Source organism: Pseudochaenichthys georgianus, chromosome 24, assembly GCF_902827115.2.
Source record: "Pseudochaenichthys georgianus chromosome 24, fPseGeo1.2, whole genome shotgun sequence".
Taxonomy (NCBI): domain Eukaryota; kingdom Metazoa; phylum Chordata; class Actinopteri; order Perciformes; family Channichthyidae; genus Pseudochaenichthys; species Pseudochaenichthys georgianus.
Genome location: NC_047526.1, coordinates 28,870,204 through 28,883,900, shown reverse-complemented (window position 1 = coordinate 28,883,900; position 13,697 = coordinate 28,870,204). Strand labels below are relative to the sequence as shown.

General features: G+C 41.6%; 1 protein-coding gene across 9 annotated transcripts in view; it reads left to right on the top strand.

Annotated features, from left to right (window-relative positions):
- ptprk (protein tyrosine phosphatase receptor type K) overlaps positions 1-13,697 on the top strand; it is a 133,235-nt gene that overhangs the window by 65,366 nt on the left and 54,172 nt on the right. For all 9 annotated transcript variants that reach the window (XM_034075542.1, XM_034075541.1, XM_034075538.1 and 6 more), the window contains exons 4-7: positions 3,640-3,800; positions 5,308-5,359; positions 5,440-5,498; positions 12,684-12,762. In XM_034075542.1, the coding sequence (XP_033931433.1) occupies positions 3,640-3,800; positions 5,308-5,359; positions 5,440-5,498; positions 12,684-12,762 (351 nt within the window). The remainder of the gene's footprint in view (positions 1-3,639; positions 3,801-5,307; positions 5,360-5,439; positions 5,499-12,683; positions 12,763-13,697) is intronic.

The following is a 13,697-nucleotide window of genomic DNA, read 5'->3' as shown; positions in this document are numbered from 1 at the left end:
TAAACCCGATAACAGTATTAATAGCCCCGATAATATACAATATATTTTTTGGGTGAAAAAAATACTGCGGTGTGGGTGGATTGGGATGAGGGGCGCTTGTGTTTCACTCGGCTCCTCCCGTTTTGCCAGTACTGTGGTATTAGTGGTTTAGGAAGAGGGGAGTTCTTCACAAATCCAGCGCTCCCTAATACTTCGAACCTGATCAGTCACCTGAAACATCGCCATCGCTACGATGGTGTGTTAAAAGCGTACGAAGACAATAATACAATACAAAGTGTGTGTGTGTGTGTGTGTGTGTGTGTGTGTGTGTGTGTGTGCGCGCGTGTGTGTGTGTGTGTGTGTGTGTGTGTGTGTGTGTGTGTGTGTGTGTGTGTGTGTGTGTGTGTGTGTGTGTGTGTGTGTGTGTGTGTGTGTGTGCGTGCAACTCAAGGCATATGCTCAAACAGGAGCTGCCTGGACGCTGTAATCATGTTGTGCTGAGTGTGCTGACTTTTCGTACAATGTCCCGCTGTCTGCTTCCTGCATAAAGTCAAGTGCTCGGCGCAGTTGTGTGCTCCTCTGTTTTCATTTAAACAGCTCCTTCTATCCGTTAGCGCAGCTAGCTAGCACCAGATGCTAACAACAACAATGCACGTAAGGTCCCTCTCTCGCTCGCTCGGGCCACACACACCCTCCCGGTCCTCCAGATGGCCAGTCGGTGCCTGCCGGTGAGCGGGGAAGTGTGGTCTGCCACAAGCGAGCGGCAGGAGCGGGGCTGTCAGCAGAGGGTATTTTAAACTCGATGCGCTCTGAAACTACGGGGCGGCCAAGGAAAAAAAATACACATGCGTTAATCGCGTTAAAATAATTAGTGGCGTAAATCTTTTTTTATTATCGGTATCGGTCTTGAGAAGCAGGAAGTTATTGGTATCGGTTTCAAAAACCCAATATCGTGCATCCCTAATTTTTGTATGTGTGTGTGTGTGTGTAGGCGTGAGTGGGAACAAGAGAGATCAAGAGAGAGAAGCAGAGCCAATCCAATAACTAGGATACAGTGTTTGGTTTTGACAGTGTGTGTGTGTGTGTGTGTGTGTGTGTGTGTGTGTGTGTGTGTGTGTGTGTGTGTGTGTGTGTGTGTGTGTGTGTGTGTGTGTGTGTGTGTGTGTGTGTGTGTGTGTGTGTGTGTGTGTGTGTGTGTGTGTGTGTGTGTGTGTGTGTGTGTGTGTGTGTGTGTGTGAGTGTGAGAGTCTGCAGAGAAAAGTGTTTTCTCACAGCAGATTAGCTAAACAATAAGTGATAATCACTATTGTTCTTCAGCTCATTGTATACAGCACATTGTTTATTGTATAATATGGAAATAGATTTAACCAGTTGGTTGGCGGGCTGTTTGTCCAACTGGAGCACAGACATTATGTTGTATTGTATTTTATTATATACACCTATTCTATTGAGAACTGTTATGGTAGTGTATCACTTCTCTATTTTCTTATAGTGCCACATTTTTATCTTATTACACTCAAAGCTTCTATTGAGATTTTTGAATGAAGCTGAAGCTGTCTGTTGTCTGACTTAATCTTGTTCTTTTTTTTTATTGTCGGAAAAAATCCTCCTTTTTGAAATGGAAAGTAAAGAATTAAGGACCAAAACATATTAAAGATATTCAATTTATATTATTGCAAAAGAGAGGAAATGGCTAATCCTCACACCGGAGTGGCTAAAACTAGCATATGTTTAGCATTTTAACTTGAGAAACCATCTCAATAACTAATAATGAAAGATCGACAAACCAATAATCAACACTTTGATTTAGTGCTTGTTCTATTCAATTCATTTATTTTATAAATAGATATCATGTTTTTTTCGATGAGCTAATGTGAGATTGTGAGATTAGACATCAGGCAGGATAGGCTCACATTTCATCATATTTCACTGGAACAACATCTGGTTGAGGTCTGAGCTGATTACTGGAACATCTGGACGTCAGCTCACCCAGATTATAAATAATATCGAGCCACGTTCCCTATCATCCACTACTGTAGGTCCAAGGTATTTATTCAATAGTGACAGCAAGGATAATATTGACCTGTTGTACATGTATGCAAACTTAGCTAAACAGTGACTGAAAACTCTCTCCGGAATCCGTAGGAAGAATAAAACGAATGGATTTATATTTGAAGGCAGGCAAGAAAGGAGGAATCTGCGAACAAAATAAGAAAATGATAGCCCAGAGGATATGTTTAAAAAAATGCAATGAATCATTTAACGCCGCTTGGTTGTTGCAGGTAAATGATATGTTGCAGCCTGTGGAGCATTTTTTTACAAGTGTGGTTAAGGAATCAAACATCAGCTACTGGTATCAACGTGGCATAATGCAAGCTGCAACTGGATACTTGGATACATGATTTTGATCAACTTTCACTCATTTTGATCGTGTAAACCTGCCTTCACGCTACACATTTGAACATGGTATTACCTGAAAGCTGCAGAGTTGATTTACCAAAATGAAAAGGAGACACTAAGGGAAAAAGAACATCAAATAAAGAAAGTAAAAAGAAAAAAAGTATACTCCTTTCCTTTCTTCTCTTGCCCATTTCCAATGTGTATCTGGCTTGCTTAGAAACACATCATCACAAAGGGGAACACAGTAACAAGGTATTTACATGTTTGGACGGGGGGGTGATGACTGATTCATGTACCATAAACCCAAACGAAATGAGGGAAGAGAGTAAACACATAAAGGAAAGACTAAAGGCTCTTTGGAGCTTTTGTTCTCATGATAGGATACTGCTTCAAAGTGTACATGTCAAACAGGAATGAGCAGGGAATAGAGAAGTTTACCTTGGCTTCCTGTTCTTTGTGTCCTAAATGACAGACATGAGCTGTTAATGGATTACATTCTTAAATTGGATTTCAGTGTTTAATGGATGGGACTCAAACACACAATGTTGTCACAGAAGAATGCCTCTGATAGTTAATAATAATAAATATCAGATGGATACAAAAAGGGGTTAGGGGTGATTATGATTCAAGATTATATTGTTCACATGCACACTACAGAAATCACAAAAGACAACAAAACCAATAAGCAAAATAAAATAAAAACACTTATTTAGCTAAACCAAATTATGCAATGTTAAAAGTTGCTTTACATTTAATTGAACTACAATTACTTGAATTAACTGACCTGGCATTGAAGAGCACTTATTGTTGTACACTTGTATTCAGTCACTGTAATTGCCCAATTCACGTTTAAAGTGTTATGTCTTCAAGGAGGATTATCTTCAAGCTTCACGGTAGCAGAGAGTTGGTTTACTCGTGTAGGTACATGTAAGTCAGGCAGTGGGACTACAGCGTCGTTTTTGACAAGTCCAGTCATAAACTAAAGTACCCCCTCACCACTGCTAGTCTGTTCAGGCACTCAGGCACAGCAGGTATGTGGCGTACACGCACAAACAAAAAGAAGATGCTGATTAAGAGGTCTCAGAAATCAGGGATATGTTATTCTCCCAACAGAGAGGAAATTAACAGAATACCAGCCAGATAACAGTAGTTAAAAGTATATACATATTCAGGTTTAATTAAAAACAACTTGTGAACTATATCCACCTTAAGTTAAATGTGATATTTCTTTGTTGACCCTCTCTTTGTCCTTGTGTTTAGGTACCTACATGTACGTGGACGTCTCGCAGCACGACGAGGGGACGAAGGCCAGGTTTCAGCTGCCTGTGATGAAGGAAAACGACACTCACTGCATCGACTTCAACTATCTGCTCACCAGCCCCGGAGGCTTCAGCCCCGGCACCCTCAACGTCCTGGTGAAGGTACTGAGAGCAAACACAACAGAAAACAATAGAAATATGTAGTTTATTGCACTGAAAGGTCACCTATTATGTAAAATCCACTTCTTCATGTCTCTTCTACATCAACATGTGTCCCCTCTTCTTCATGTCTCTTCTACATCAACATGTGTCCCCTCGTCTTCATGTCTCTTCTACATCAACATGTGTCCCCTCTTCTTCATGTCTCTTCTACATCAACATGTGTCCCCTCTTCTTCATGTCTCTTCTACATCAACATGTGTCCCCTCTTCTTCATGTCTCTTCTACATCAACATGTGTCCCCTCTGTGTAAAGAGATTCTGAAAGTTTCAGGAAAAAAGATTCTCTCTCTTTTTGTCCTGATCCATTTCTATAAAAACCTGTCTGAAAATGAGCCGATCAGATTTTGGCCACTTTGTGATGTCATAACGATTTATTTGGCTTGTGTAACCATTAGCCAATTAGCAACCAAGGTAACCCCCCCCCCCCCCCACCTTATGGGATGCATGATCTGTTTGGTATTTGGAGCCAAACACTTCAGAGACATGTTTTGTATATAGGCCTATAATATATTGATGAAAGACAGTATAAATGGGGGACCTGTAACGGACTGAGACCGGACCCAGTAAACATACATCCGTACCTTTTTTAATTAATTTTGAAACTGTGAACAAACAAAGCTGTTTAAAAGCCTTTGCAAAGTGTCTGAGGCGAGGTTTGATTTCATGAAACACAAGCTGGATTGCAGTGTTTGTTGTTTTCAGGAAACATAAGGTTCTTCTACTCCATAAAACAACTCTAGATGAGTTCAAGCGCCGAGTAAAAGCGTTCTGTTGGTCACAAAACCAGATGGTGAACAGAGCCTCTAAAGTTAAAACAAAACAAAACAGGATTGATGGGAAATGTGGTCTGGATTTTGAGAAATCGAACCACAAATGACGCAGTTAGCATGCAAAAGAGGCTTCAGTCCGTCTCGATTCAACCTACAGCTTGGGTAAGGTTGTACAATTAAGTGTAATAACTTCATTTAACAATAAGATGCTAACCTTTCTAAATCAGCAAACATACATCGCTGACACCCTAAGAATGTGTTTTGTTTAGAAGAATAAGGATGATCTATCAAAATGTGTTCGGCAGACTTTTGGAAGTGTTTAGAAACCTAATTAACTGGAGGTTGCTCGTTGCAGCATTTCCTGGTCCTAAACAGCAGAGTATTATAAGTCGGAAGTCTGCCCTTGAATTTCATGAAACTAAATCAAATCCACATCACTGCCAATCCTTGCTAAAGTGTTGTTAAGCAAAATCGTTCTCCGACCATCGTAAAGGTGGAGGTTTAACTGACAAAGACCTCTGACCTCTTCATTTGCATGAGACAGCATCACCATTGTATTTTGTTGAATTATTCATTGGATATCTCCTTGTAAATGAAGCGATGCGTCTCCGGGTGCGTCATGAAATATAAAGACTGTGTGTTCTGTATGTTTTATATTGTGTTCTGTGTCTCTTCTAGGTAAACAAGGGTCCCTTGGCCAACCCTATATGGAACGTGACCTCCAACACTGGTAAATACCGGCTTCAATCTCACATGTCAGAACTTATTCAGATTTGATTGTCGTGTGTTGACCGTATCGTCGTCTTTCAGGTAAAGGCTGGATGAAGGCCGAACTCGCCGTCTCCACCTTTTGGCCCAATGAATATCAGGTAACTCCCTCAATGATACCCAACAGCTGTGATAATGAAGGGTTTCTTTATCATGCAAATATTTCCTCTACTGACACTCACACATACACACACACACACGCACGCACGCACGCACGCACGCACACACACACACACACACACACACACACACACACACACACACACACACACACACACGCGCACACACACACACACACACACACACACACACACACACACACACACACACACACACACACACACACGCACACACACACACACACATGCTATCACACAGACATGCTGAGAGGCAGCCGGCTGATTTATCTGTGTTGACTGAGGCTCAGGAGGTGACGATTAGGCTAAAAAGAGGCTGAACAGAAATGTTGTGGGTGTTTGTGTGGGGTGTGGCGGCCAATTGGACATTCATATTGTTGTAAATGCTGCTGTATGTCGTTGTGTTTAATGAACACCTTTCTGACAATGGGATTCACAGAGGTAGACATGGTTGCATGAGTGTTAAACAACACATTTGCTTCAGTGTTTCTTCTTCTTTCTTAATATCCTGCTGTCAGTCAGCATGATATGTGTGTCTTGGTGTGCTGCTGTTGACAGATGTGTGCACAGTGTGGGATAGCATGTCTCCAAATGTCCTCGCAGGCATACAAACACACACACACTGATCATGTTCACACACACAGCCTCGGGACCCTGTAATATTACTGCAAGGCGAAGTGTGAAAGCATCCCCCGAATGGCCCATCTGGAGCCCGGTCCCCCTCAGTGACTCTGGGAGGAGATCGCCAGCATGAAACCCGTGTGTCAACATGTTTTAATTGAACATAATCATCCTGGTTTGCTGAGGCTTATGTTGGTCTTTCAGGCTATGAAACAGGTTATTGGATTTGAGGTTATGAAGCTATTTTTTCATGTTGGAACATGTTTCTGTTTTAGCACTTAGGCTTGAGATGTAATTAGACTGGTTTCACCAGGGGAAGCGTAGGCACATGCAGACACGTGTTGTGACACACACACACACACACACACACACACACACACACACACACACACACACACACACACACACACACACACACACACACACACACACACACACACACACACACACACACACACACACACACACTCTGCACACTGATGTGCAGATAAAAGGCACACCCACACACTGGCAGCACTTTTTAGACCTTGTAATTAAAATTGTGTCTTTATTTAAAAGTTTATTCTGATTGAAAACTTGCTTTTAGGTGATCTTTGAGTTCCTAGACACTGTAATAAGTTAAACCCACGGCAGCGTTAGAGATGCAGTGAGTCCATTAGTTGGCTAGATGATGAATAGAAAAGGATTAGGCAACTATTTAGATGACGCAAAACAATGTATTTTGCATCGCATTTTTAAATCGGCGAAACAACCTTCTCATATAGTTATAAAAATAATGATGAAGTTTAATTAAAGCGTTTTTAGAGGAAGCCCTAAACCTAGATGAATAATGACGATTCAAACTACAACATGAAGTGGAAAAACACTCCTCGCCTGCAGATTTGGAATGTGTTGATGCTGTGGCCATACATGCATACATCAAAATGATTTATGCCTTTAGTTGATAAGAGGATGTTCTCCCTTCTCTGGAGGGATGATATGTCAGTCCGTAGCCTTCAGCACATCACAGTTTCTCCCATGTGAGGAGTTGTATACCGACTACGAGCTATCAGTAATCCGTCCTCTCTGTGACGAGAGCAGTGAGGCAGTGAGCGCTCGACACCTGCAAGATCGAAATACTGTCTCCTAACCCCCTGATCCCACCGGAAGCGTCTGCGCTGCGGCTGCGCCGCGACCTCCTCCTGCGTCATAACCCACCAGGGTTTCAAAACGTTGGTAGTACCCCTCACTGCAGTGCGCAGTACCTCAAGCCCCTCCTTCTCAACCTTTGAGGCACGTAAAATAAAATTTAAGTTAAAAAACAAATGAAGGCCCTTTCTTGAAGTCATAACTGAAATAATTGATGCAATTAACATGCAAATAGACATTAAAACATGCTTTGAAGGCTGTTAATGTGTTTAATTTGAGTTTTACATTTTAAATGCCGTTGCCATGGCGACAGATCACTCGCCATCATCATTGGTATCATTATATATATATATATATATATTAATATATATTACAGGGTTGCCAACTCTCACGCATCTGGCGTGTGACACATGCTTTCACTCTCAATCTCACGCTCTCACGCTGCCCAAACTATTCTCACGCCAAAAACAAGAATACCGAAGACTAGAAACGGTTTTGAAAACTTTTGTCAGGTAGTGATCATCTTCTCAATAGAACATCTTTGATAATGTCTTCTGGCCAATCAGAATCAAGATAACGGTGTGGTGTTGTTGCAGGAAGTCCCGACGGAGAATACTTTTGCTGTAGTTACAGTACATCTCTATATACATCGATACAACATTACTGAAATAAGACCCCACGGTTTGATGATTGATGTGTGGGCTGTCTTTCATGTTGACACACAGAACAATGGGGGCTATCCACCCTTATCCACAATGTAAAGTAATTCACAGCCTCTTCCCTCTTCTCTCTGTGAGGAGCAGCAGGTTCAGCTTTCAGAACAAAGTAACAAAAAACTAAAATGGCATTAATTTTTTTAAATATGTCGTGTAGTAATAGATGTATTTCTTTTTCTTCTCAAGAGAGGACCAGAATGTGTATTTTATGTTAGTATTTCAAAAAAATCTCCTGGGGGAGAATCCCCACAGACCCCCCTGCAGGGGTTGGGCTTTCAGCATGTCAACTCTTTCACCTGTGGGGAAGTTGCAGGATTGGCTCCAGGTCGCACTTTTTATTTACTACAAGACAAATGTGCCTTTTTATTTCATACAGTTCAATTTGGATTGAGACAGGGACATAATCTAAACCTCACGCGTGGCGTTTCACTGTCAAGGGGAGCGTGTATGTAATTACATTGCAAATACTGACTTGAGCCAACCACTGTATGGGTTAGCCCTACCATAGATTACCCAACACAAATACTCTCTGGCAACTGCCGACCCGTATTGCGCAGATCTAAGATCCAGTAGAAATGATAAAAAAAAGTAAAAGTCTGCTGCTTATTGTTCTACTAGGCCAAAATAGAGTGTGCCAGGTACCCACAGTTGGCAACCCTGATATTAATATGTTAAAATAGTTAATACTCTGACGCTATGATTAACAGAACAGAACTGTGAAGCTCGTCACGTGCCTCAAAGGTTGAGAAGGAGGGGCCGTTAGTCACGTGCCTCAAAGGTTGAGAAGGAGGGGCCGTTAGTCACGTGCCTCAAAGGTTGAGAAGGAGGGGCCGTTAGTCACGTGCCTCAAAGGTTGAGAAGGAGGGGCCGTTAGTCACGTGCCTCAAAGGTTGAGAAGGAGGGGCTTGAGGTACTGCGCACTGCAGTGAGGGGCTTCTCAAACGTAGCGGAAGCGGAGCGTCGTGTGTGCAGCCTCGCAGATGTTGTTGATTTAAACACGAGTTTATTTGGGGGATGGGCCTGGGCCGGATGAACGTTCCACTTCCTGCCTGCGCTGCGCCGCGTCAAAAATAGGATTCATCCTATATTTTAGAAATTCCTTGCGCCGAGGAGCTTCTGGGACGCTTCGAGCCGCGGCGCAGCGGGTCTGGTGGAATAGCACCCATTGACTAGAGTGGCCGTGATCGCTAACAACGCCGCAGCGCAGACGCTCCTGGTGGGATTAGGGGGTAAGAGGTGACCATCATCGGACCCCTGGATTCAAGGCTGAAATGAAAGTAAACGAGGAAACAGAATGAGCAGTGACTGAAGTGACCCTTGGTATTGTGGAAAACACCTGAAGCCATATTTTTTGAAAGAAATTATCATTAATGGGGCAGTACACCTTGGACTAAGTCACATAGCAAGACACAAGGCTTAAAAACACTCTTACATCTGGCTTTTGCCTTCAGTTGGAAAGGTTGCTGTCAGCATTTTTTCTCTGGACAAATGACTGCAGTACTCACAGGTATTTATGGGGTCCAAGCAGCAGTGGTAGAAAATGACACCCAGAAGGGTATGAAAATGTTTATCCCGTTTTGCGCGCAATGCTATGTGACATGCATTTTAATGATACATAAGATTAAGATGGATTTCCTCTCCTCAAAGCCAACAGATTCAGAAACAGATCAAAACCGTCTTTAATAGTATGTCCGCTGTTTTAAAAATCATCATCTCTGGTGTGAGACGCATATTTACTAACGCATATAGTGTAAAAAATATGTAAGCACCGCTATTTACTTTTTTGGTGCATTTGTGGCGGAAAAAAAAAAAGGGGAACAAATAATGACAACAAGGTGTACTGTATGCATTGGGAAATAATCTTTCACCAATGTTAAGTGGGGTTTTCTTCCATCCACACTAACTTTGGTGAGAAAAGACTTCTCATGAAACATGATTCAGAGACTTGCAATGGACACTATGCACAATAACTGTGACTTGCTTTCCTGGACTTCATTTGACATTTTTTATAACTACGGTTGTAATTTCTTCGAAAACTGATAAATTACGTTCATATATTTGCATACATATACTCACAAAGGAGGAGTCATGAGCTCATGCTATGGCTACTAAAACAATAGTGGTTGCATTAATAAGCAATAATCAGACTGTGGAGGCAGACAGACAGACGGGGATGAAGGTATTAAAAGTCAACTGATGTCTTTCCGCCTCGCACTGAGCTATGAGTGAAAGATGATAGAAGAGAGGAAGACGGGAGATAGATTGGTAGGGGAGGGAGACAGAGAGGGGGAGAGTGTGACAAGCAGGGCATGATAAGCTATGGGTAAACAGTTCACAGCAGATTTCCCTTTACAGGTGATGGATGACAACAACGGCTCACCCCCTCCCTCTCTTTCTCCCCCTGCCTCTCCCTCCTCATAGCCACCTCATCTCCTCCCTCTTCTCCTCTTTTCATTACAGCGCACCTCTCTGAGTAAACACAGTTAGAACACAGAGAGGAGTTAGGGGAGAGAAATGGCTCGAAAGAGGGATGACGATGGGAACAAAAACAGAGTGGAGTGAGTATTGGAGGAAGGGAAGAAGAGATAAACGAGGATGAGGAGAGTAGTTATTTAGACCATGCGCTGATAATGGCTGAAATGGAAGCACCTGTTGAATGCAGCATTCACACTCTACTTGAAATATCAGATTTAGAGAAGTAGCCTTCGACACAACCACTAAGAGTAGTAAATTACAGCTAATGACCATCATTTGGAGATCCCATTCAACATTATTCATCTTGTTTTCCCCATTTGTTTCCCTCAGTATTTCTTCTTTTTGTAAGATGTGAAGGAAAAACCAATAGATGGGATCCAACCCTTCATTTCTCTACCTTACCATGTTTGGTTTCATTACTTGAGATTACTTTGATCCAACAGGAAGTATCTCATGTATCCTTTATGGCCTGAATGTATAAATCAATCCAGGGTTCTTACGGTCATTAAAAACATGGAAAAGTCATGGAAATTCAAAATGCTAATTCCAGGCCCTGGAAAAGTCATGGAAATGTAACTAAAGTTGCATCAAACCTAATTTATATTTTATCTACAGTAATCGCCGAAATAGTAATACTATAATGATAATGAATACTGTATCGTATAGTAATGAAACGTAAAATGGCTTTTAACTGACGAGGTATTTTGCTGGTGAAAGATTCTAGTTGCTTTAGCGCAGGGGTGTCAAACTCAAGGCCCGGGGGCCACATTCGGCCCGCGACTTCATTTGATGTGGCCCCACAAGAGCTTGCAAAGAATATAATATGTTTATTATATGGTTACATGCTACAGAAGCACGTTGAACATAAACTACATGTGCCACAATGCATCTCAAATATGACTTTTTTCTCAGAATTTGCCTTTTTTTCTCAAAATCAGATTTTTATTTCAAAATGTCACTTCTATTTCCTTTTTCTCCAGAATGTGGCTTTTCTTTTTAAATCATTTTTGGACTAACGCACTGAAAAGACTTGTAATTATTTGCCCTAGACTTCTGCTTTCAGACGTAGTTAATTATGAAGTTATTACCCTATCCGATGATAATCCAATGCAGATGTAATATAATACATTATTTTATATATATGATATATTTATATATGTATTTTTATATAGTCTTAAAGTTACAACCGGCCCTTTGAGTGCAACCATAATGCTGATGTGGCCCGCGATGAAATTGAGTTTGACACCCCTGCTTTAGCGTGTAGAAGCTAGTAAGCCAACTATTTGATTTGTTGGATAGGCACAACATGTTTCAGACCTTATTTTCCTGTTCCATGTTTAAATAAACCATTTTCAGTGGTACCGCTGAGGAAGAGTAAGTTTGTTGGTCATGGAAAAGGAGGTAAAGGTCATGGAGAAGTCATGGAAAAGTCATGGAAAATCATTGGTGAAAAAGTGTATGAACTGCAAGTAGCAGTCGCGATGGCAGCTTTGTATTTATCCAGTTTAGTGCACATCACCAGCTACTGTCACCGACTTTCTATCTGCCCTGTGCCAACTCTGATTGGATCCATCACGTTGACTGCACATTTAAATGGCGAGAGTCTTACTGTGGAGCTTCTAGTGCTCCCAGGATGATCCTAAGCCTATGGGGCACAGTTTCTGATTTAGTTTCAACACTTAAGAGGGTTGATGATTGTGCTTCTGATGAGAAAACGCATCATTTTGGTTACGTAGGGTTTCTCCTAGGAAACATTTCCAATGTTATTCGTGCTTTTCTACATTTATGATAGCTTTAAGTTATTCTATTCACAGGATAATGGAGGGTAAGAGCTCTCTCTCTCTTTTCTGTGTTTATTTTAATCAACCTTACTTTCAAAAAGTCAATTTCGAAGTGCACTCAGCAGAAAAGAAAACAAATAAAAGAAGAATGGGTCAATTAAAAGCTTCATATATTTATTCAAAATTAGTTTCAGATTTATTTAATCTTTATTCAAGCATTTCTACTGCTACAGGTAATACTCTCCTTTAATGTGGAACCACTGTTTTGATGTATGTAGATTAGTTTGCCTTTATTCAAATCTCTTTTGTAAAACGCATTTTGAGCTGAATGAGACCTGTTTGAATACATTATTGTATTTTGAAACTATTTTACCCAATTATAATAGTAATGAAGACAAAAAAGCTAAATCCCTCTCCTTTTTTCTCAGGTCATTTTTGAAGCCGAGGCTTCGGACGGCGCCGGCTTCATCGCCATCGACGACATTCAGGTGCTCAGCTATCCGTGCGGTGAGTCATTAGCATTGCCAGCAATTAGTCCTAGTTCGCTGAATAGCGGCTGATAGCTTTGGCCACTAATTAGACTGTACCTGGGATGGTTTCTGTTGCACTTGAATGGCTAGATAAGTGGGAAGGTGACACAGTGAGGGAGGGATGCGGCGAGAAGAGAAGACAAGTCGTGGAGAAATATGAGAGAAATAAAAAAAGGGGAGAGAGATCGGGGGAGAAAGAGGGAAGAGGAGAGAGTGAAGCGGGAAATGAGACAGTATTAGGGCAATCATAGAGAGAGAAGATTCTGACCACTCAGCAGTTTCCCTCTCTCTTTAACACACACACACTCACAGTTTCACACACACAGTGCACAGTAGCTGTCTTGTCTCCCGCTGACAGGAAAGAGATGAGGGCTGCGATCCATTTTAAATTCTCGCTACGTCTCAAATCGTCTTCTCTCCTTCGCTTGAGTGTTTCCTTACTTCCAGAGGGCAGAAAAGAGTTGCGACCGCAAAATGTTACCGTTAACAGAAGGGTCTGTTAATCTCAGGCCTCGGGCAGTTCCTGGAGGGTCTGTGTGTTGGATAGGATGCAATTACAACTCCTTTTGGTCATCTGTCTTGTAGCCGCACTAAAATCTCTGAGGACAAATGTAGTTTCTTAATAGATTCTATTGATTCAAAGTCATAAAGATAAACTGTCCTGCACCGCCCTCTTGTTCCATGTGTGAGGTCCGAGTATGTCTGTTTTCCCTTTCCCTGTCAGGACGTAGCATTATGAACCTGACAGGAATTACAGGACATTCACTCTGTCAATAAAGTTACCTGCAATCCGAAAATAATACAAATAAATAAGCGCCCCAGTTTGTTAAAGGCGGAAGAGCAGGACTCCTAATGTGAGAGGGGCAAGTATTGAAAAGGAATTAGTACTCCACAGTGGAAGCATTCATTCTC